Source organism: Myotis daubentonii, chromosome 13 (assembly GCF_963259705.1).
Source record: "Myotis daubentonii chromosome 13, mMyoDau2.1, whole genome shotgun sequence".
Classification (NCBI taxonomy): Eukaryota; Metazoa; Chordata; class Mammalia; order Chiroptera; family Vespertilionidae; genus Myotis; species Myotis daubentonii.
The window spans coordinates 27244684-27270082 of record NC_081852.1 but is presented as its reverse complement, the minus strand read 5'-3'; the positions used below and the strand labels follow the sequence as shown (position 1 = coordinate 27270082).

At 37.2% G+C, this 25399-nt stretch overlaps 1 protein-coding gene across 4 annotated transcripts in view; it reads right to left on the bottom strand.

The window, feature by feature from the left end:
* The window catches only part of JMJD1C (jumonji domain containing 1C), a 260540-nt gene that overhangs the window by 176102 nt on the left and 59039 nt on the right, over positions 1–25399 (bottom strand). The window contains exon 2 of one of the 4 annotated variants that reach the window (XM_059662585.1): positions 1463–1510. The exons of 2 other annotated variants lie outside the window; for them this stretch is intronic. In XM_059662585.1, coding sequence (XP_059518568.1) covers positions 1463–1510 — 48 coding nt within the window. Of the gene's footprint in view, positions 1–1460; positions 1511–25399 lie in introns of those variants that run through there. One more of the 4 variants, XM_059662588.1, reaches the window with a different exon arrangement.

Sequence of the window (25399 nt, the reverse complement as noted above, 5' to 3'; positions counted from 1 at the left end):
TGATTAAGATTCCATTATATTAAAATGTTATAAGGAGAAAGGACACATAAAATGCAATTATTCAGAAAAACAGCAAATTTAATTTAAAAAGGACCATCAAAGAAATTGGTCAATCTCATTCTAAAGTGAGAAGGAGGGGGGAGACAAGAATATACATGGTATTTTTAATCTTTGTTTTTTTTAATTACCCAATGTCTAAACTACACTAATTTTAAGATATTTAATATTTTGACATAAAGAAATAAAAATGATCTCTTCACATAAAGAAGCTAGGAAAATGAAATCTGCTATTGGAATAGTAACATGCCTGTATAATTTATTTTTCAAACAGCTAAAGAAGAAGAAAAAGTAAGTAACAGAGATAGAGCATCTAGAAATCCACGAATCCAAGGGTGACAACATGATAATTTGGGAAGGAGAATAATCAGAAGCAATAATATTTATAAATATGTAATAGAAATTATCCATATAGAATGTTTTCTTAACATTAAATTTTAAAGTTACATAGATGGAATGAATACATTACGGTGGAAAGAAATGTCAAGCATGCTATACTTGTTTTAAGTCAATTTTTTAGGAAATTCAACCTAAATTATAAGACATTGCTATTTACCAGTTGTAATGATAAGGATCAATATATAGATACAGTTCTTGCTCCCAGAGAGACATAAATCTTATTTTAAGAGAATTGCAATAAATATTTAGATAGCAATCCTTATAAAAAATACCATCATACAGCTTTTGAAATTAAGAAGTATTATGTAACACATGTATGTTTATTCTCTCAATTCATTTTTAATTTCTAAATTCTGTCACAATACAATCCTATAAAGTAGATATTAGGTACTTTTTTATAGGTGAGAATGCAAAACCTAGAAAGAAAGGTTTATCTAACATAGTTAACATTTGGCAGAGTGAAAACTCAAACCTGAGTCAAATTTTATAATATCACATATAGCTCCAGAAGGAAATACTACTCAATAAGGTGGATCGGAAATCAAGAAAGCAAAAGTTAATTTTTAATTATTTAGATGTCAATAATTCTAATAAGAAATGGGAAGAGATATTCCCTAAGAAAGTATGGACTCCAACAGTAAAAGAAATATCTTATCAACATTTTATTTCCCAGGACCTGATATACTTTAGGAACTTAATAAATGTGAGTGAACTGAATAAAGGTGATGAATGAGAAACAATATGGCTATATAGTTTCCTCATGTCAGATTTTAAAAGGACATATGGAAGAAGGGAAACGTAACTAAGAATATTTACAAATTAATATCATAAAACTTGTAAGAGTATTGCCAGAATAAACTAAACTTTATAAATAATACTAAAGAAAACAATACAAGCCCACTGGCTGCATAAATGTAAGAAGATGAACTAAGAAGAAACAAGAATATTGCATGGGAAAGATGATGTAATGTTAACAGATGCAGAGAGAATAAAGAACTACTCACACCTCCTCTTTTGCATCCATCTTCTCCACCAAGGAGAATTGAGTAGAAAACTGGAAAAGGTAGAAGAAACATAGTTATAAAGTAAATGAAGTTGAAATGAGAAAAGAAGACAGTAAGAGAATACCGAGATACTTTTTAAATTAGTTTTTGTCTAATGAGTCTAAATAGTCACAGCCCCAAATTAGGCATGCATCTCTAATGTAATCTGTAAAACATAATAAGAAAGGAAAACTACTTCTAAATTGCACTGATTCTGGAAATGGGGAAAACTTTTTCAAGAAAATTATATATTAGCCCGGCCAGTGTGCTCAGTGGTTGAGCACTGACCTATGAACCAGGAGGCCAGGGTTCGATTCCCGGTCAGGGCAAATGCCTGGGTTGTGGTCTCGATCCCCAGTGTGGGGGATGCAGGGGGGAGCCTATCAATGATTGTCTCTCCTCGTTAATGTTTCTATCTCTCTCTCCCCCTTCCTCTATGAAACCAATACAAATATATATTTAAAAAAGAAAATTATATATTAAAGAAACATAATTTGAGTTTAAAAGGCTCTTGACAATCCATTAATGTCAGTTTATATCTAGAGTATAAAAACTATTATTTGCAAGATGGCTTGCAAGCACTACAAGAGAAAAAGGTTACACCAAAAGCAAATTTTATTTCGCTACAAGTAATCCTAAATTTTTTCTTTAGCAATAAATTTCTTCTTTTTAGGTAGATTAGTGTAACTAATACACTAGAAATTTAAAAAATTATGATATTGTGGGGAAAAAAATGAAAATATTTTTAGGAATAAAATGAAAAATATAAGCTCATTAATAATATAGCACACTAGGGTATTCAGCTGAATAAATAACCATAACTTACAGTATTAACCAAGAACTAAAGTAAAACTGATTGAATCTCTTCTAAAGTAATCCACAGGGTTCTTTCCTCATACTTTAATCAAGATAAAAAAGATAGAGTCGGCCGGAGAACCAAGATGGCGGCATAGGTTAACGCCGGAGTTTGCTGCTTTGAACAACTACTTCAAAAGTGAAACTAAAACACAGAACGGACATCACCCAGAACCACAGGAACGCTGGCTGAGTGGAAGTCCTACAACTAGGAGGAAAGAGAAACGCATACGGACACTCAGAGGAGGCGCAGTGCTGAAGTCAAATTCTGAGGTGCGGAGTGCGCGGAGCGGGCTGGCGGCGGAAGGCGCGGTTGGCGTTTTCAATCAGGAGGGAGTCGCAGACTCTGAGCTCCAGATACAGGCGAGTCTTTAGGGACCCAGACTCAAACGGGAGAAGCGGGACTGTCTGGCTTCGGTCAGAGTGAGTGCAGCTTTCTCTCCGAGCTTTGCAGCGGGTGCTGGGACTCAGAGAGGCAGAGCCCCTGGGGACAGGACTGAGAGCCGCCATAACTGCTCTCTCCGGCCCACCCTGTTGATCCTGTGCGACCCGCCCCGCCCAAGCCCTGCACAGAGGCATTTGCCGGATAGCCTCAGGCAAAGGCTAGATTAGCACCTCCCTAGGGGACAGAAGTTCTCTCACTGCTGACACAGCTGATTCTCATAGCCACTTGGCCTGGAGGTCAAACCCTCCCTGGGATTAGCTACAACAATCAAGATTTATCTATAAGACTGCGAACAAAGACCACTAGGGGGTGCACCAAGGAAGCATAACAAAATGCGGAGACAAAGAAACAGGACAAAATTGTCAATGGAAGAAATAGAGTTCAGAACCACACTTTTAAGGTCTCTCAAGAACTGTTTAGAAGCTGCCGATAAACTTAATGAGATCTACACGAAAACTAATAAGACCCTCGATCTTATATTGGGGAACCAACTAGAAATTAAGCACACACGGACTGAAATAACGAATATTATACAGAGGCCCGACAGCAGACCAGAGGAGCGCAAGAATCAAGTCAATGATTTGAAATGCGAGGAAGCAAAAAACATCCAACTGGAAAAGCAAAATGAAAAAAGAATCCAAAAATGCGAGGATAGTGTAAGGAGCCTCTGGGACAGCTTCAAGCATACCAACATCAGAATTATAGGGGTGCCAGAAGATGAGAGAGAGCAAGATATTGAAAACCTATTTGAAGAAATAATGACAGAAAACTTCCCCCACCTGGTGAAAGAAATGGACTTACAGGTCCAAGAAGCGCGGAGAACCCCAAACAAAAGGAATCCAAAGAGGACCACACCAAGACACATCATCATTAAAATGCCAAGAGCAAAAGATAAAGAGAGAATCTTAAAAACAGCAAGAGAAAGAAACTCAGTTACCTACAAGGGCATACCCATACGACTGCCAGCTGATTTCTCAACAGAAACTTTGCAGGCCAGAAGGGAGTGGCAAGAAATATTCAAAGTGATGAATACCAAGAACCTACAACCAAGATTACTTTATCCAGCAAAGCTATCATTCAGAATTGAAGGTCAGATAAAGAGCTTCACAGATAAGGAAAAGCTAAAGGAGTTCATCACCACCAAACCAGGATTATATGAAATGCTGAAAGGTATCCTTTAAGAAGAGGAAGAGGAAGAAAAAGGTAAAGATACAAATTATGAACAACAAATATGCATCTACCAACAAGTGAATCTAAGAATCAAGTGAATAAATAATCTGATGAACAGAATGAACTGTTGATTATAATAGAATCAGGGACATAGAAAGGGAATGGACTGACTATTCTTGGGGGGTAAAGGGGTGTGGGAGATGTGGGAAGAGACTGGACAAAAATCATGCACCTATGGATGAGGACAGTGGGTGGGGAGTGAGGGCGGAGGGTGGGGCAGGAACTGGGAGGAGGGGAGTTATGGGGGGGTAAAAAAGGAACAAATGTAATAATCTGAACAATAAAGATTTAATTAAAAAAAATAAAATAAAATTAGATTTTGAGATTGAGGAAAAAAAAAAAAAAAGATAGAGTCAACAGGACTCAACATTAAGAGAATAATTTAGCATGTTGGATAATAAGATGAAGATTCCAAAAGATTTCAATAGAGCCCCAGCTGGTTTGGCTCAGTTGATAGAGCAACGACCTGCAGAATGAAGGGTCCCTGATTCGATTCCAGTCAAGGGCACATGCCTGGGTTGCAGGCTTGATCCCCAATAGGGACTGTGCAGGAGGCAACTGACCAAATGATTCTTTCTCATCATTGATGTTTCTCTCTCTCTCTCCCTCTCCCTTCCTCTCTGAAGTCAATAAAAAAAATATATTTAAAAAAAGATTTCAATAGGTTGGTAAAATGGGCAGAATAAAACTATGTTAAAATAACAGCAATAGCAGTGGCAGCTGACTTTTGTGCAATAAAAGATTAAGCTAAAGCTAGAATTTGGCAAAGCTGATAAACACTCCAATTTACAACAGAGAAGCCCCAAAGATTCAAAAATGAGGGGCAAGTAGGACTAATAGGAAAAATGAGACTAGTCTGTTTCTTTTTCTGGCTTCAGCCTCAAAAGTGCCTCCACTTTGGCAGAAAATGTGTCTCTCCCCCCTTCCGCCCCCCCCCCCCCCCGAAAAGGTTATCTTTGGGTCTCTGGATCAGGGAGCATATTGAAGTAAGCTGAAGGCAGACATTACTACTGAAACAACAGATTAAGTGAAAGTTTACATAATGAAGTAATGTTGAAAACCAACACTTTTCTCCCACTTCCAAGTCTATTTTTACCTTGTTGGGTGAAACTTTTTAGAGTTAGGGAAAAAGACTAGTGGATTTCTCTGGGAAACCTGACCAGTTTAAGACAAAAGGCAACTAAATACACAGACATTAGGTGTTCCCCAAAGAAATGAGCTGATCTCTAAACAGACAAGACTATAGCCAACAAACCCTGCCCACATGCTCAGAGCTCCCAATGTGCTTTTAAATATGAGTAGTCAGTCATCAGATATTTCCTGCAAGTAAAACATCAAATATAAAACAGACAAAATAACACAGAAAAAGTGACTTCAAAGAAAACAAGAGTCTGAAAAGAAAACATACCAAAATACTAATATAATATTCCCAATAAGATAAGAGAAACATAATCAAAACACAGAAACAGGAAGCTATAAAAAAAAAAAAAACTACCTGGAAAACAAAAAAGTTTTTTAAAATTAAACTTTAATAGGAAAAAGGGAAAGTGCAATAGAAAGTTTAGAATATTAAGTTAAAAGTTTTTTTCCCACTAACTAGAACGAAAAGAATGTAAATGAGGAAAAATAAAAAGAGGACCATCATGGTCTCATACCAAAACAAAAGATCCAGAAAGAAAAAAAATAATTAAAAGTGAGAAAAGTGAAGAAACAATTCAAAAAAAATTTTCCTAGAACCTAAACTCAAAGTTCCCAGATTGAAAAGCAACTCCTCAAGAGCTAATAAGCACCATGGATGAAAAGAGATATACATCTAGGAATGTCATTGTGAAATTTCCAAGCACAAACAACAGAGAAGATTCCACACGATTCTTTCAGATGATAGATCAAAAAGCAGAATGGCATGATTTTTCAAAAGCAAAAACAGATTCTGGAAAACTTTAGATCAATACTTTCAAAATTATTAAGAAAAATAGTTTCCAATCTCTAACCCAGAATTCTATAACCAGTCAGAAATAAGTCAAGTTTAAGAGTAGAATATAGATACTTTCAGATGAACAAGTATAAAAAAATGTCCACACAGGTAGTCCTTTTAAAAGAAATTACTGGAAGACATATTCCACCAATAATACAAGAGACTATATAAACCCAAATATGGAATCTAATAAAAGAGTTAAATAAAAAAAGGGAAATCACCAGGATGATGGCAAAATAAGACCACAAGAGGTCAAGAGTGTCCAGATACAAAAGCCCCAGGAAGATTACTAAAGATTAAGATAAAATTGACAGGTTACTTAATATAAATACTTCAGTGTACTGAGAGAATTTTACATAACTGGGGAGTATCTGATTAAATCTGTGACAAGTACCCAGAACACTAAATAAAGGGAGGAAATGCAAGGCAATTATTAACTCCCCCCCAAAATAAAATTATTTTCCAAGAAATTAAAAGTCAGCATATAGGCAACCAAAAATACTGTTTATAGAGTCACAATAATATAAACATTAGGTATCCATTTAACCAAAATTGAAATATATTGTAAGTACATATGGAGGAATATCAGTTTATCAGGTTTTACATTTTTATCTACTCTTGTTTGTTTTTATGTTCTGTCTTTCCTGCCACATGTTAATATAAAAAAAAATCACTAATGTTTAATAAGTATCATTAGCATTTCAAAAGCATGGTCATTGAGGAACCACAATAAACCCTTGATTTTTCAGACCTCGATTTAACAAACTTTGGATTTAATAGACACAATTTTTGATCTGTATGTCCTATGTGAAAATTAACACCCTGTTAATTTTAAAATGCTTTTAAACAAGATTTGCTTATAGTTAAAGTAACTGGTTATTTATTGTTATTAATTCACTTGTTATTTTAAACAAATTTTAGCAAAAAGGCAATATGTTGGAAAAAAAAACACTAGTAATTCTGTCAACATAGATATTACATATCTACACTATAGTCTGTAGATTTAAATCCAATGGTAAACAATGTGTTCAGTGAATGATTAGCACATGATCATTCAGTATCACTTGAGGTAACTGGTTCTGTTGTCATGTGGCATGACTAGCAGTTTTAACACCTGCCGGCCTATGTTCCCACATGTGTTAAGCCATACCCCAGCCACGTACAATTGTTTACTCACAGTGATTGGTGAATGCATGCATTTACTAGACCTATTCAGTATAAATTTTAAATTACAGTTAATACACATTGAAAACTTTTATATGAAATTAAACTTTTCATGCATAATTTTAATTACACAAACATGTCTACATAATTAAAAATAGATAAACTAATTTGTCAATTTTTTAACATACGTATTCGGAAAACCTACTTTATTATATAATTGACTTTTGGCTTTAAGGGACACCCCTTACCCAAATTAGTCTGTTATATCAAGGTTTTACTGCACTTGTAACTGACAACTTGCTACATACAAAAATACCATGTACAAAAAGGAGGACCTATGTAATAATTTCAACAATAAAGATTTTTAAAAAGAAAAAAAAAGATACCACATACAGAAAGTTCTAAGAGGATAGACCATGTTGGGGATACTTAGCAACATAGTACCTAAAACACAAGTCCTCAATAAACACTGTTTGAATAAATGAAATAAGTACGCACATAAAAACTTTGTATAATATATACATATGCAAGATTATGTGAAATTGATTTGCATTTATGGTAAGCCACTCTAAGCATTGTGATAGAATTTCATTAAAATTAGTATTTATAGCCATAGCCTGCTTGGCTCAGTGGATAGAGCGTCAGCCTACGGACTGAAGGGTCCCATGTTCGATTCTGGCCAAAGGCACATAGCTGGGTTGTGGGCTCGTTCCCCAATAGGGGGTGCACAGGAGGCAGCCAATAAATGATTCTCTCTCATCATTGCCGTTTCTATCTCTCTCTCCTTCTCCCTTCCTCTCTGAAGTCAATAAAGACATATATTTTAAAAAATAAAAATAAAATAAAATTAGTATCTATAAAAAAAAAACTTTTATCATCTGGGAATATTCAAAGGTCTCACACCTTTTTGTGACTGCCTGAAAGCACTATCAATTATCTATCTGAGAAACTAATGAATAATAAGACCGTAGGTACTCCCAATTTTAAATATTTTAAGCATTTATACTAGTAAATGACCCCTAAATGCCATGACATATAACAACATGTTATTTCACCTAGTCAGTTGGTTGAGCATCGTCCCATGCACCAAAAGGTTCGGATTCCATTGCCAGTCAGGGTACACACCTGGGTTGCAGGTTTTCAATTCCCAGTCAGGTGAGTACGGGAGGGAACTGAATGAAATTTCTCTCTCCCATCCTCTTTCTCTCTCAAATCAATAAAAACGTATTTTAAAAAATACTCAGGTTTAAAATTTTTTGACTTTCAAATTCTGGGACAAATACTGATAACAATCATTTCCTACTTTAAAAGTATCCCCTTGCCAGGGCCGGTTTGGCTCGGTGGATAGAGCGTCGGCCTGCGGACTGAAAGGTCCCGGGTTCGATTCCGGTCAAGGGCATGTACCTGGGTTGCGGGCGCATCCCCAGTAGGAGATGTGCAGGAGGCAGCTGATCGATGTTTCTCTCTCATCGATGTTTCTAGCTCTCTATCTCTCTCCCTTCCTCTCTGTAAAAAATCAATAAAATATATTTAAAAAATAAAAATAAAAAAAATAAATAAAAGTATCCCCTTTCATAACCCTGGATTCTGTTGGTTCCACACCTGCTACTTAATGGTCTCATTTCCTATCCCTACTTAGGTGTATTCCTACTGATGTTCCCAAATTCTCTAAATTCAGAGAAGTCATACTGTTATATTGCATAAACTATTCTCTTTGTCACTTCTCAAAATCTTAAGTGAAACAGGTACTCAAAATATGTTAAGGTAGCCTCGCTGGTGTTGCTCAGTGGTTGAGCGTCAACCTATGAACCAGGAGGTCATGGTTAGATTCTTTTTTTTTTTTTTAATATATTTTATTGATTTTTTACAGAGAGGAAGGGAGAGAGATAGAGAGTTAGAAACATCAATGAGAGAGAAACATCGATCAGCCACCTCCTGCACATCTCCTACTGGGGATGTGCCCGCAACCCAGGTACATGCCCTTGACCGGAATCGAACCTAGGACCTTTCAGTCCGCAGGCCGACGCTCTATCCACTGAGCCAAACCGGTTTCAGCAGGGTTAGATTCTTGGTCAAGGAACATGCCCAGGTTGTGGGCTCGATCCCCAGTTGGGGGTGTGCAAGAGGCAGCCAATCAATGATTCTCTCTCATCATTGACGTTTCTATCTCTCTCTCCCTCTCCCTTCCTCTCTGAAATCAAGAAAAATATATTTTAAAAAGTATGTTGAGGTAATAACATTCTCATCCAACCTTTCGTTGTTTATTCTCAATAATACAGCTCCATGTAATAGTGTTTCATCTTCATCTCAAACAATGTACAAAACACATCATCTTCCCCTAATGAGCTCTCTCTTTCTCACATTTCTTATGTACCAAAAAGAATATTTTCTGTTTTCCTAGTGCAATCCATTCGAATTTTCCCCCTTAATCATTCTTTTTTACTTACATTTCAGTCCTGTCTTCATAATCAGGTCCTACTTCATTTACATTCCTCATTACTGTCCTGTACTTTTTTACTACCAATATCCTAGCTCAGTTCTTACTTACCTTACTTATAGAGTAAAACAGCACTGATAAGGGGCAGTAAACATTTAAATACCATTCCACATTTAACAGTTGTGTGAACTTGGGAAATTATATAACTTTTCTCTTTCCTTATCAGTCTAAAGGGTTTATATGGTTTTTGTGAGGATTAAATAAATTAACATATATAATTCAATACAGTGCCTCACATATAGTAAGCCTAAGTGTTTTAAACTATTCTCTCTGCCTCCAATCACACTCCGTCCCCAGCTTACCTACTACTTACCTACTACTGACAGACTAATTTTCTTAGAACACTTTCGTCTTCCCATTTTATTCATGTAAGCTATCATGACTCCTTCTGAATCAAGATCAAACTCCTAAGTCTCAAATTTATAGCTTTCCATTACCTAGTCCAGGAGTCAGCAAAATATTGCCCACAAGCCAGTCATCTGTTTTTGTATATAAACTCTTAATGAAACACAGCCACCCTCATTAATGTATGCAATGTCCTTGATGCTTTCTCCCTCTGATATCAGAGTTGAGCAACTGTGGCATAGTCCATAATGCCCAAAAAACATAAAATGTTTACTAATTAGATTCTTTACATAAAATGTTTGCTGATCCCAGACCTAGTTCAGTCTATCTATACTATTCCATATATATATATATATATATATATATATATATATATATATATATATATATATATATATGTTCAAGCATGTCTAAAATAAAACTCATCTCTTTTTTTGTATATTTGCTCCTCTCAAATTCCTTATACAGTATTATTAATATTTAACAAATATTTATTGAGAACTTATCACATGCAACACACTACTCTAGTAACTGGGTAGACAGCAGAAGACAAAAAGAAAGCCCCAGCTCCCATAAAGCATATTTGCTTTTGGAGGGCAATAAACCAAATATTAAAAAACTCATACATATAAATACATGTCAGTTGGTAATAAGTACTTTGAAGAAAGAAAATCAGAGTTGTCTAGCATAACAGAATGGCAGAAGACTGGGGTGCTATTTTATTTTATTTTTATATTTTTGGTATATTGCCTCTATTTTTATATATACATATTTCTTGGTTAATATAATTTTGTTTTTTCCATAACCATTTATGCCCCCATACCCTCTTTATCTCCACCCACTTCAGCCCCTCCAATCACCATGTGTCCATGCGTTTTTTCTTTTTTTTATTCTTTTTCTGCTCAATCCCTCCACCCCTACACCAAACAGAGCTGTCTGCCTGCTGCTCTGAGTCTGCCTCTATTTTGCTTGTTAGTTCAATTTGTTCATTCAATTCTAATGAGTGAAATTATAAGTACCATGTTGTTTTTTGTTATTAAACCTCACCTGAGGATATTTTTTTCCACTGATTTTTAGAGAGTAGAAGGGAGGGGGGGAGGGGAGGAGGGCGAGAGGGAGGTAGTTAAGAGATAGAGAGAAACATCAGTGTGAGGGACACACATCAACTGGTTGCCTCTCACTTTTTCTTCACTCTCAAGATCACTGATGTTATTCAGGGTCTTTCATGGTTCCATATAAATATTTGGAGTATTTGTTCTAGTTCTGTGAAATATGCCATTGGTATCATAGACAGAAATTGCTCTGAATCTGTAGATTGCTATTGTGAATGGGATTGTGGGGGGTTTTTTTGTTTGTTTCCCTGATAGTTCATTATTCTATCCTATATAATAAAAGTGTAATATGCAAATTATCCCCCTCTACCAGGAGTTGTCCAGGAGGAGGGAGGGAGGCCCCAGCCAGCAGCCAGGGGAAGGGAGGGAGTACCTGGCCGGCAGCCGCGAGGGAACCTATCAGTGCATGAAATTCGTGCACCAGGCCTCTAGTTGGTGTACAAAAATGTAACTAATTTCTGGATATTTATTTTGTATCCTGCTAATTTACTGAATTCACTTATCACTTCTAATAGTTTTTTGGTAGAATATTTAGGGTTCTCTATAAAGAGTATCATGTCATCGGAAAATGATGACAGTTTTACTTCTTCCTTTCCAATTTGGATATCTTTTACTTCTTGTCTGATTGTTGTGGCTAGGACTTCCAGTGCCATATTGAATAAGAGTGGTGAATGTGCACAGCCCTGTTTTGTTCATGATCTTAAGGGGAACACTTGAAGTTTTTGCCCATTGAGTATGATGCTGGCTGTGGGTTTGTCATATATGGCATTTATTACATTGAGGTATGTTCCCTGTATTCACACTTTTGCTGAAAGCTTGATCATAAATGGGTGCTAGATCTTATAAAATGCTTTTTCTGCATCTATTGATATGACCATGTGGTTTTTATTCTTCACTTTGTTTATGTAGTGCAGTGATGGCAAACCTTTTGAGCTTGGCGTGTCAGCATTTTGAAAAACCCTAACTTAACTCTGGTGCCATGTCACATATAGAAATTTTTTGATATTTGCAACCATAGTAAAACAAAGATTTATATTTTTGATATTTATTTTATATATTTAAATGCCATTTAACAAAGAAAAATCAACCAAAAAAATGAGTTCGCATGTCAGAGGTTCGCCATCACTGATGCACTGTATCATGTTCTATTGTTTTGTGGCTACTGTACCAAACTTGCATCCCCAGAATAAAGCCCACTAAATCATAGTATATCATCTTTTTAATGTATTGCTGGATCTGTTTTGTAAATACTTTATTGAAGATTTTAGAATCTATATTTATCAGGGATATTAGCCTATACTTTTCTTTGTCATGACTTTATCTGGTTTTGTAATTAGGGTAATTCTGGCCTCATAAAATGAACTTCCCTCCTCTTGCTTTTTTGGGAATAGTTTGAGAAGGAAAGGTGTTAATTCTTCTTTGAATGTTTGATAAAATTCACTTGTAAAGCTATCTGATCCAGTGCTTTTGTTTGTTGGGAATTTTTTTATTACTGCTTCAATTTTACTATTCGTAATCTGTCTATTCAGATTCTCTGATTATTCCTGATTTAGTTTTTGAACACTGTATGTTTCTAGGATTGATCCATTTCATTCTGATTGTCCAATTTGTTGGCATATAGTTGTTCACAATATTTTCTTAGTTCTTTGTATTTCTTTGGTGTCAGTTGTTACTTCTCTTTCATATCTGATTTTATTCATTTGGGTCCTACTATTTTCAATGAGTCTGGTTAAAGGTCTGTCAATTTTGATGATCTTTTCAAAGAAGCAACTCTTGGTTTCATTGATCTTTTATTGTATTGCTTTTTAAAACTCTGTTTCATTTATTTCTGCTCTGGTCTTATTATTATTTCCTTCCTTCTACTCACTCTGGTTTTTGTTGATCTTTTTCAAGTTCTTTTACATGTAAAGTTCGATTTATTTCAGCTTTTCTTGTTTCTTGAGATAGAACTGTAATACTATGAATTTCTCCCTTAGGACTGCTTTTCCTGTGTCCCCACAGATTTTGGTTTTCTGTGTTCTCACTTTCATTTATTTCAAGGTATCTTTCTTCCTTGATCTCATTGTTAACCCATTCACTGTTTAGGGACATGTTATTTTGCCCTAAGTCTTTGTGTGTTTTCAGTTTTCTTCTTGTGATTGATTTTCAAGTTTCATAACATTATGGTCAGAGGAAATGCTGAATATAATTTTATTTTCCTAAATTTATTAAGACTTGTTTTGTGTCCTAACATGTGATCTATCATAGAACATGTCCTATGGGCACTTGAAAAGAATGTACACTCTGCTGCTTTGGGGTGAAATGCTCTGAAAATAGCAATTAAACTTATTTGATCTAGTGTGTCATTTAATGCCACCATCTCCTTGTTGATTTTCTGTCTGGAAGATACATCCATTGATGTTAATGGGGTGTTAAAATCCCCTAATATAACGGTATTACTGCCAATCTCTCCTTTTACGGTCTATCAAGATTTGCTTTACATATTCAGGTGTGCCTACGTTGAGTGCATTAATGTTTACAAGTTATATCCTTTTGGATTGCTCCCTTTATTATGTAGTGTCCTTCTTTGTCTCTTATTATAGCCTTGGTTTTAAAGTCTATTTTGTAGTAATATACGTATTACTAACCCAGTTTTTTTTCCTATCCATGGACTAGGGTGCTATTTTAGATATGATGGACTAAAATGAGGCAACATTTAATAGAGTCCTGAATTAGAGAGTGAACCACAGGAATTCTTTGGGGAAATGCAATCCAGGAACAGAAGAAACTCAACCCTACAGTGGAGTAGATGCCATAATAAAACTGCGCTCTAGGTGCCTCCCTTGCCACACTCGGACTTACATGCAGAATATATAAAGACCCTGGACCTTCTATTAATTGAAAAGAAAAGACAATCCAAATTTTTAAATGGGCATAAGATTTGATCTGGCACCTCAATGAAAAGAGTATAGTATATCCAAATAGCCAATAAGCATATGAAAAGCCACTCAACAAGTAACTCATCAATGAAATGCAAACTAAATATGAGCAAGTTAACAAATATCAAAATAATAATACTGCCCTGCCGATGTGGCTCAATTGGTTGGAGCATTGTCCTGTGCACTAAAATGTGGCAGGTTTACTTCCCGGCACACACAGGTTGTGGGTTCAATCCCCGGTAGAAAGGCAGCCAATTGTTTCTTTCTCATATTGTTGTTTCCCTTTCTCTTAATCTCTCTCCCTCTCCCGACCTCTCTCTAAAATCAATTAAAATCAATACATACACACACACACACACACACACACACACACACACACACACACACACACGAGCGCGCGCGCAAACCTGCCTCAGTTTTGTTTCTTATGAATTGAAAAGTCAGAGATAAATTTGTTGAAAATTATCTGGGGATTAAGAATAAAAATCTTTGGATAAGGTATACTGACTAGTACTCTGAATCCTTAATTTTGAAACTTTGTAGCTATAATTAGACAATCACTTGCCTCCTACATAAGAACATTGACAAAGCAAGATTGTTTTCCACAGAAATGTGACCAGGCTTTTATAAAACATATGTTTGGACCAGGATTATCTCATGCTGAATCAGAGGCAAACAAGCAAATTTAAAGACAAGCAAATAATTCCCATTTCCAGTTTTTAAAGGTAATTACTGAATTTTGTCGACAAAATTCTCACTTTAAAGGTACTTGGGTATAGAAATTCAATGTGAATATATTTAGAGAGTATTTTGAATTTCTAATTTGTACCAGGGAAAGATAGTAAAGAATAAGATTTCCATATCCTTTTATGTAGAAGAGAATTCTATAGCTTAATGTTTTAATCTTTTAAAATTTCATATAAAAAAGTAAATATCCAAGAATTATACTAGAAAATGTGCATATTTTAGATGTATTTACATATTGTCATGTTCTCTGGCCCATCAGCCTACATATATTTATTTACTAATCTTGGTTGTTACTATACATCCTGTCAGCACTTTTGCAAAATGTTTCAAAACAAGTAGGATTTATTTTAAACATGCAAAATTTTTTAAAAATATAACCAAATGAATGATATAATTTAACTGGGCATCCAGTTTGTTATTAACATAATTCACCAGTAATAAGTTCACTAAGTAGCACAATTAACATTTTCATACACCAAAAATTAATGAAATGACAATAGTGCAATTACTGTTTAAATGTAAATATAATAGTACAATTACTAAGTTTAATATATAAATTGATTAATGTTAAATGCACACCATTTACTACAAATCATATCCTTTATTTAAAAGAACTAATTTAGTATATAAACCTATGCAATACACAATTGTTTCAAAACCATAAAATGGAAATATATAAGATTATATTCTTTAAACTTTCATTAAACTATTTTTAGAAATTCTGCATCTGACACAATGGAAAGCAACTGGAATGCCCCATGGAACAGCAGCACCTGAAGGAAAAGATCCAGTTCTCACAACTACTGGTACTATCAATTCATCACTTCATTCTCAAACATTAAGGCACTCCCCTTTTCTCCCTTCCTGTACACTCAATCAATGAAGTTGAAGAAAACAGAGCTTAGTGTTCATAACGACTCCCACAACTACACAGCTGGACCTCTTACATCCTCTAAAAAATACTGTACTTCAGAGAACAGGCTTTATTTTAACAAAAATTCATACGTGCAGCATCCTGCCCTTAGCTAGGAGTTCCAGATAGGATAACTTGTCTGTGATACATTTAACCTCTATAAAAAAGTTTTTATTTAAAAAAAAAATTACAATTAAATAAGAAACAAATGATATCTGCAATGTTTAACCTACAGAAGGAAAAATATGACCAAGGCAGAAAATAACATGTCAACCCTTCATGACAATTTCATAGGCAAAAATATTTTCAATAACAAAGTAAAATATTATTCATGCAACAATCAGGATTTTCTTAGTTCTTCTTTTTTTTTTTAAAGTAAGTAAACATTTAAAAATTACCTAAACTGTAATCCATGATTTAGGGAAAATAATCTATCTCATTTTGTCAATATTTTTCACAGTGTTCTTAATATTTTAGAAAGCTTTTGATATGATGAAAACCAGTTTAAAATTTCCTTGACATGTTCCTAACCACTAAAGGCCTGTCAAATAACAAGGGGAAAACTGTCTAGCTGGCTGATAATGCTGTGCTGGTAATTTCTCAAACATCTGCTAAAGGTCAGATTTCCATTGCATGGAACCAATCAATGGAACTATACAATTCTCCTAGTGCCATAAGAAGCTGAACAAAGACTATTTTATATAAGTAATGACACATAACCATAGCTTTGTAATAAATTACATCAAAGTCTATCCCTTTCTCTTCACAGAATTCATACATTTAAAATATGATTATAAAATTCAATTTGTATTTTATTCTGGGGTCTTTGTTTTGTGGTGTTTTTTTTTTAAAGATTTTTCTATTGATTTTTAGAAAGAGAAGAAGGGAGTGGAAGAGAGAGAAACATCAATGCTAGAGCATAACATTAACAGGCTGCCTCCTACACACATCCTACCAGGGATTCACAACACTCTGGGACATGAAACAAGGCCCAACCAATTGAGCAACACCAGCTAGGGTGGGTCTTTCATTTTTTAGGAGCAGAAATATTAAAGCTAAATTTAAAAGTTAAAGTACTCTTCCCTTCAAGGTACCACTCCTACGTGTTAAATACTAAAACTCTGTCAAATTCTGATAAACACATTGTGGCTATAAAGTGATGATAAATACAAAAATCATGCCATTTTATATAAGCCTCCCAATTATGAATGGTTTTAAATCTTATACTAAAACACCTTGCAAAATTTAAACGATCAAATAACTATTTGCAGAGCATTATAAAAAGAGTTTAATGTCAGCATTTTCATGTAGCTGAAATCTCTCACTTAAAAATGTTAAAGCTACTATGAAATAAATAGATCATAAAACTCTATTTGTGATTATACCATATACTAAGGAATTTTCATATTATAAATGTAAATTGTTTCCTTCCAAAGAATGAAAAACAGAGAACTTACTTCTAATGAGACTATCATTAAGCCTTAAAACAGTCCAATCCTTTGGCAAGACAATTGGAAGGCAGCTATGTTCACCACTATACCACCAACGCCAACATGGCAAGACAATTGAAAGAAGCCACGTATTGTCAAATTAGAAGCACATAATCTTCCTGTGTAATACCTACAATTTTTTTATGTTTCAGTGGACCCTATCATTTATTTTTGTAAACATCAACTTTAAAATTTTTTTTAAAATGTATATATATATATATATATATTTTTTTTTTTTTTTTTTTTTTTTGAGAGAGAGAGAGAGAGAGAGAGAGAGAAACATCGATGTGAGAGAGAAAGATGGTTTGGCTGCCTATGGGGACCAAACCCGAAACCTGGACAAATGCCAAATTGAACTGGTGACCTATCAGTGCACGGGACAACACTCAACCAATTGAACCACACCAGCGAGGGCTGGACCCAACGATTTAGTCAATAATTTTGCTCTAATAACCTTCATTATAAGCTAAAGAAACATAAAATTTGGAAACAATGTTAAATATTTCCCAAGATTATTATCATCACAGAAGATAATGAGTTCATAGGTAATGCTGATGCTACTGGTCTGAGGACCATACTTTGAAAATGATCATATTAAAGAATATCTGTAACATGCATCCTGACAAAATACTCATTTTATCCAGTACACCATTTTCAATCTCCCTTTAACACTTAAGCACAAATGACTGTTCAGAAATCTCTTCACTGCTAATAGCATAACATCCAAATCAGGACTACTGAAGGGATTACAAGAAATAAAACCATTAGACTTCTACTTTTCTTTGATGACACAAGGGAAAGTCTGTCTGCATAATATTTTTTGGCAATGCTAAAATCATTGAATATTTTCTATATACTTATGTATCAGAAACTGTCTGGTGCTAAATTATAAATAATAAAAGCTACATTTATCTAAAGGGGACCCTCTGTATTTGTAAACTACTTACTATGGTTCAAGTTACGTGACTTTATGATAGTGCAGAAGTGATATGCATTTAGTAAAAAACATACTGCAAATTCTTTTTATTTATGTATTTATTGGGGTTTTTAGTTTTGTTTTTTGAAGCCAAGAATTAACAAGTTAGAAATTATTGACCCGAGGACCCTAAGAGATAAAAAAAACCCAGAGAAACTGTGCCCTGAGGTTGAATCCTCGAACAAACAAAGCACTTACTTGGTGGCCTCCACAGGCTGGATATAACAAAATTAACCCGTATGCTTTAAGAAATTAAAGGTGTGTATGCTAAACACCTGAAAGGATTAGAGAACGTCCTGAAGCCCACAAGAGCCTGAACCAGTTTCCTCTTCCCAACAGTTAAGAGTGATTGACCGGCCCTGGCTGGGTAGCTCAGTTGGTTAGAGCATCATACTGAATGCACCAAGGTTGCAGGTTCAAATCCGAGTCAGGACACATACAAAGAGCAACCAATGAATGCATAAATAGGAAGAACAACAAATTGATGTCTCTCTTTCTCTCCCTCCCTACCTCCCTCTCTCTCAAAATCAATAAATTGAAAAAAAAAAAGAAGACTGACCTCATAATTCACATGGCAACAACACAGTACTTACTAGAAGGGTTTGTAATGGAGATTAAATAGCCCTAGACCAGTGGTCGGCAAACTCATTAGTCAACAGACTAATTATCAACAGTACAACGATTGAAATTTCTTTTGAGAGCCAAATTTTTTAAACTTAAACTATATAGGTAAGTACATTGTCATTAACTTAATTAGGGTACTCCTAAGGCTTAGGAAGAGCCACACTCAAGGGGCCAAAGAGCCGCATGTGGCTCGTGAGCCAGTTTGCCGACCACGGCCCTAGACTGACAGCTGCTCTGGTTGCACTATAAAAATCTTAAAAACTAGACCCCCTCCCCCAATCAAACTACAAGTAACTTGACTGCATCCCAGAAAAAATTCCAATATTTATAGGAATACTAAAAAACAGCACAGTACATAACAAGGTAATATTAAAAGTATCTGGAATTCAAAGAAAAATTACAAGGCATCTAAAGAAATAGGATCTATGACCCATAAAGAGAAAAAATTTATTCAATCAAAACAACCCAAAGGGACACAAATGATAGATTTTTTAAAAACAATTAGTAGACAAGAAAATTTAAACAGCTAATTATTATATTCTACGTGTTCAAAAAAGTTCAAAGATCAAACACTATAAGTAAGCATAGACCTGGAAGATATTTTAAGCAACTAGCTCAAATTGAAATTGTGGAGATGAAAACAATGATGTCTAAGATGAAAAAATACACTGGATGGGACCAAGAGCAACTGAGATATTACTAAAGAAATATTAGTGGGGCCCTAACCGGTTTGGCTCAGTGGATAGCGCGTCGGGCTGCGGACTGAAGGGTCCCAGGTTCGATTCCGGTCAAGGGCATGTACCTTGGTTGTGGGCACATCCCCAGTAGGGATTGTGCAGGAGGCAGCTGACTGATGATTCTCTCTCATTGATGTTTCTGACTCTCTATCCCTCTTCCTTCCTCTCTGTAAAAAATCAATAAAAATATTTTTTTTAAAAAAGAAATATTAGTGGAACTGAAGTTCAAGCAACATCAATTTGTTGTTCTTTCTATTTATGCATTAATGTAGGAAAAGACTGAAAAAAATGGCAAGAGTATCACTAAGTTGTAGGGCAATGTAAAATTGATAATATATGTATAATTGAATCTCCTGAAGGAGAAAGCAAGGGGAGAAAAAAACAATTTTTAAAACTAAGAACCAAATAAATATTTTACTAATTTGATACAAACTAAACCTGCAGATAAAAAGAAACTCAATTAAACTCAATCTCAAGAAACATGAAGAAAATGACACAAAAGTCAATCATAAAACCAAACTGCTTAAAGTCCCTGGTAAAGAGAAAAAGAAGACATGCTATGTACAAACAAATGTATTTTGTTTTCTAAAACACTGAAAGTCAGAGGACAATACAGCAACATCTTTAAAGTACTTTAGAAAAAATAACTGTCAGCCTAGAATTCTATACCCAGTAAAAATATACTTATTTAAAAGGTGAAAAAATACTTTTACAGATGTGCAGAAGCTGAAATAATTCATCACCAAAACAGACTTGGTTCTACAAAAAATATTAAAGGAAGTCCTTAAGGTTGAAGAAAATGATACCTGATAAAAATCTGTATTTATATAAAAGAATAAAGAGCTTGGAAATGGCAATTTTATGGGTAAATATTAAACAACTTTTCATGCAACTTACCTATCTCTACAAGATAATGACAAGTTTGAAGGAATAATAATTTATTGTGGAGTTTATTCTGTTCATAAAAATAAAAAGATATGACAATAGAAATTTAGGAGAAGGGGAATTAGATGTATGAGGTTTTAAGATTCTCAAATTATACATGAAGCAATACAATTTCACTTGGTACACTGTGATATGTTAACAACATAGAATATAACCATAAAGCAATCAAGCAATACAACCAAGGAATCATACCTTATAAACAAAACAAATGTAATCATGACAAATATTTAATCCAAAAGAAGGCAGAAAAAGAGAATAAAGAATACAGGAGAAATGAAAAACTAGCAAGGTGATAGATTTTTAATACTTATAAAGCAATATCCATTGCAACATTATTCACAATAGCAAGAAGTGAAATACACTCAGATATTTAACAACAGATGAATGGCTAAGCAAAATTGGTCTATGCATGTAGTGGAGTACTATTTAGCCATAAAAAGAAGTTATGATACCTGCTACCACATGAATGAACATTAAAAACATTATGCTAAGTGAAATAAGCGAAAAAGAAAATGACAAATATTGTAAGCTTCCACTTAAAGTATAATAGGCAAAGTCTTTGACACATATTAAAGGGGGGGAGATATAGCAACGAGAAATGGAAAGTTATTATTTAACTAGGGGGCCGGTGCACGAAATTCGTGCACTGGGTGTGTGTGTGGGGGGGGGGGGTAGTGTCCCTCAGCCCAGCCTGCCCCCTCTCACATACTGGGAGCCCTCAGGCGTTGACTCCCATCACCCTCCAATCGCAGGATCGGCCCCTTGCCCAGGCCTGACGCCCCTGCCAGAGGTGTCAGGCTTGGACAGGGGACCCCCATCTCCCCCGATCACTGGCTCTGGCCCCCGCCCAGGCCTGAGGCCTCTGGCCCAGGAATCATGCCTGGGCAGGGGACCCCCATCTCCCTCTGATCGCTTGCTCCACCCCCCGCCCAAGCCTGACGCCTCTGACCCAGGCTTCAGACCTGGGCAAGGGGACCATCATATCCCCCCAATCCCCGGCTCCGCCCCCCACCCAGGCCTGATGCCTCGGCCAGAGGAGTTGACCCTCATCACCCTCCGATCACCAATCACCGGATCGGCCCCTTGACCAGGCCTGAGGCCTCTGGCCTAGGCGTCCGGCCCGGGCAGCGGGGACCTGCAGCTGCAGCGGCCCCACGATCGTGGGCTCCGCTTTAGGCCCAGGCATGGGACCCCTAGCTCCCGGGACTGCCAGCTTCCACCGTGCCCAGCTCCCATCGCTGGCTCCACCCCTACTTCCTGCTATCACTGGCCAGGGCTGCAAAGGCGCCTGATTCTCCGATCATGGCTGGGGGGCAGGGCAAAGGCGGCACCAGGGCCGCCTTTGCCCTGCCCCCCAGCTCTTAGCTCCCCCCTGGGTTTCCGATCACTGTCAGTGGCAGGGGGCTTCTTCCTGCTTTCCCTTTCGCCTGCCTGCATTGTGCCTACATATGCAAATTAACCGCCATCTTGTTGGCAGTTAACTGCCAATCTTAGTTGGCAGTTAACTGCCAATCATAGTTGGCAGTTAATTTGCATATAGCCCTGATTAGCCAATGAAAAGGGTATCGTCGTACGCCAATTACCATTTTTCTCTTTTATTAGATAGGATAGGCACAGGGTTCCTGTTTTCGGTAATGAAACAAATTTAGAAACACAGAGGGATAATGACTGCATAGTCCTGAATGTAATTAATGCCATCAAACCGAACATTTAAAAATGGTTAAAATGGCATGTTTTATGTTATATGTATCTTACCAGAATAAAATCAATACTACCAAGCACCTGAACTCACTGACTCTTACAGAATATCCAGCAAAGCGAAATATGCATTCTTTTTTTTGGACTTCATTTCAAGTAATTATCAAAATAAATCATACTCCAGACAATAAAATAAACATCAATATAAATTATTAAAATTCAAATCTTACAAAATATAGTTCTGATCACAATTTGAAACCAAAAATACCTCACATACCCCCAAACAACAGTTTTTAAGCCATGAGTAAAACAAGAAATCAAAAGGCAAATTTAAAAAGTATTCTAAGCAAAACTGAGAGGGATATAGAGATTTCCCATATAATCTATGCCCCAACCCCATTATCAACATCCCCACCATCAACACTAATAAAAGAGAAAAATGGTAATTGGCGTACGGCGATACCCTTTTCATTGGCTAATCAGGGCTATATGCAAATTAACTGCCAACTAAGATTGGCAGTTAACTGCCAACAAGATGGCAGTTAATTTGCATATGTAGGCACAATGCAGGCAGGCGAAAGGGAAAGCAGGAAGAAGCCCCCTGCCACTGACAGTGATTGGAAACCCAGGGGGGAGCAAAGAGCTGGGGGGCAGGGCAAAGGCGGCCCTGGGGCCGCCTTTGCCCTGCCCCCCAGCCATGATCGGAGAATCAGGCGCCTTTGCCGCCTTGGCCAGTGATAGCAGGAAGTAGGAGTGGAGCCAGCGATGGGAGCTGGGCATGGTCGAAGCTGGCAGTCCTGGGAGCTAGGGGTCCCTTGCCTGGGCCTAAAGCGAAGCCCGCGATCGCGGGGCCGCTGCAGCTGCGGGTCCCCGCTGCCCGGGCCAGAGGCGTTAGGCCTGGGCAGGGGCGGAGCCTGCAACCGCAGGGAGCTGGGGGTCCCCTGCCCAGGCCTGACATCTCTGCCGGAGGCCTCAGGCCTGGTCAAGGGGCCGATCCGGTGATTGGTGATCAGAGGGTGATGAGGGTCAACTCCTCTGGCCGAGGCATCAGGCCTGGGTGGGGAGCGGAGCCGGGGATTGGGGGGATATGATGGTCCCCTTGCCCAGGCCTGAAGCCTGGGTCAGAGGCGTCAGGCTTGGGCGGGGGGTGGAGCAAGCGATCAGAGGGAGATGGGAGTCCCCTGCCCAGGCATGATTCCTGGGCCAGAGGCCTCAGGCCTGGGCGGGGGCCAGAGCCAGTGTTCGGGGGGAGATGGGGGTCCCCTGTCCAAGCCTGACTCCTCTGGCGGAGGCATCAGGCCTGGGCAAGGGGCCGATCAGGCGATCGGAGGGTGATGGGGGTCTACGCCTCTGGCCGAGGCATCAGGCCTGGGCAAGGGCCAGAGCCAGCAATCGGAGGGGTCTGGGGGTCCCCTGCCCAGGCCTGATGCCTGGGCCAGAGGCATCAGGCCTGGGCTGGGGGCAGAACCAGTGATGGGGGGAAATGAGGGTCCTCTGCCCAGGCCTGACACCTCTGTCAGAGGCGTCAGGCCTGGGCAAGGGGCCGATCCTGCGATTGGAGGGTGATTGGGGTCAACGCCTGAGGGCTCCCAGTATGTGAGAGGGGTCAGGCTGGGCTGAGGGACACTCCCCCGCCACACACACCCAGTGCACGAATTTCGTGCACCAGGCCCCTAGTTGTTTTTATAATTGATAAACCTACAATAAACATCACAAACACCCGAAGTAATAATTTGCCTTACAGTTCACTCTTGATGTTATATAATCTATGGGTTTGGACCAATGTATAATGAATGACATGTATTCATCATATGGTATCATACAGAGTGCTTTCACTGCCCTAAAAATCCTGTGTTCCATCAATTCATCCAACCCCTAGAGACCACTAACCTTTCCATTTTCACAGCTTTGCTTTTTCCAATAGTTCATACAGTTATAATGATACAATATGTATGTACCCTTTTCAGATTGGCTTCTTTCACTTAGGAATATGCATGATCACAGCACAGATTTCTGTATTTGGAGGACAGGGTCTTTTTAGCCTGCCCTCGCTTCTCCAAGTTCCTCCATGTCTTATCATGTCTTGATAATACATTTCCTGATGACACTGAATAACATTCCATCCTCAAACAAGCATTTTGAACTGAACGAAAATGAAAACACAACCCATGAATATCTATGATAAGAAACTATTAACAGTAATTAGAATGAAAATTTATACCACTAAACGAATATATTTCAAAAAAAAGAAAACACCACGAATCAGACTTCTGCTTCTACCTTTAAAAATTACAGAAGAAAATTTAATAGAAAATAGAAAAATAGAGAAGTATCAATGAAACCAGAACTAGTAGAGAAAAATCAATAAATATCTTAAATCTATAGTTAGATTAATCAGAAAAAACATGAAAGGACACATAAATTAAGAATTCCAGGAATGTGTATCACTACAGATTCTATAGCTATCAAGGGAAAGCATGAAACATTATCAACAATTCTATGCTAATAAATTCAACAAATTTAATGAAAGGGATAAAAATCCTTGAAAGAAACAGACAACGTAAGCCCACTAAAAAGAAACAGCACAGCCCTAATCGGTTTGGCTCAGTGGATAGAGCGTTGGGCTGCAGACTGAACAGTCCCAGGTTCGATTCCAGTCCAGGGCATGTACCTTAGCTGTGGGCACATCCCCAGTAGGGGTTATGCAGGAAGCAGCTGATCGATGTTTCTAACTCTCTCTCCCTCTCCCTTCCGCTCTGTAAAAAATCAATAAAATATATTTTAAAAAAAGGAACAGCACAAATAAAATTATATTTATTAAAGAAAGCAGAATACATTCTTTTTTAAAAAATCAATACATTAGATTTCATCAGGAATAGTAACTTCTGCTCTTCAAATAACATGAAAAGATAAACCACTGACTGGGAGAAAGTACTTGTAAAACATTTCTTGATCATAGAGTATATATAGTCTCAAAACTCAATAATAAGAAAACAAATTAAAAATGGGTAAAATATGAACAGATACTTAACTAAAGAATACATATAAATGGCAAATCCTATATAATAAAAGGCTAATATGCAAATTGACCAAATGGTGGAACAACTGGTCGCTATGACGCGCACTGACCACCAGGGGGCAGACGCTCACGCAGGAGCTGCCCTCAGATGGTCAGTGTGCTCCCACAGGGGGAGTGCCACTCAGCCAGAAGCCGGGCTCATGGCTGGCG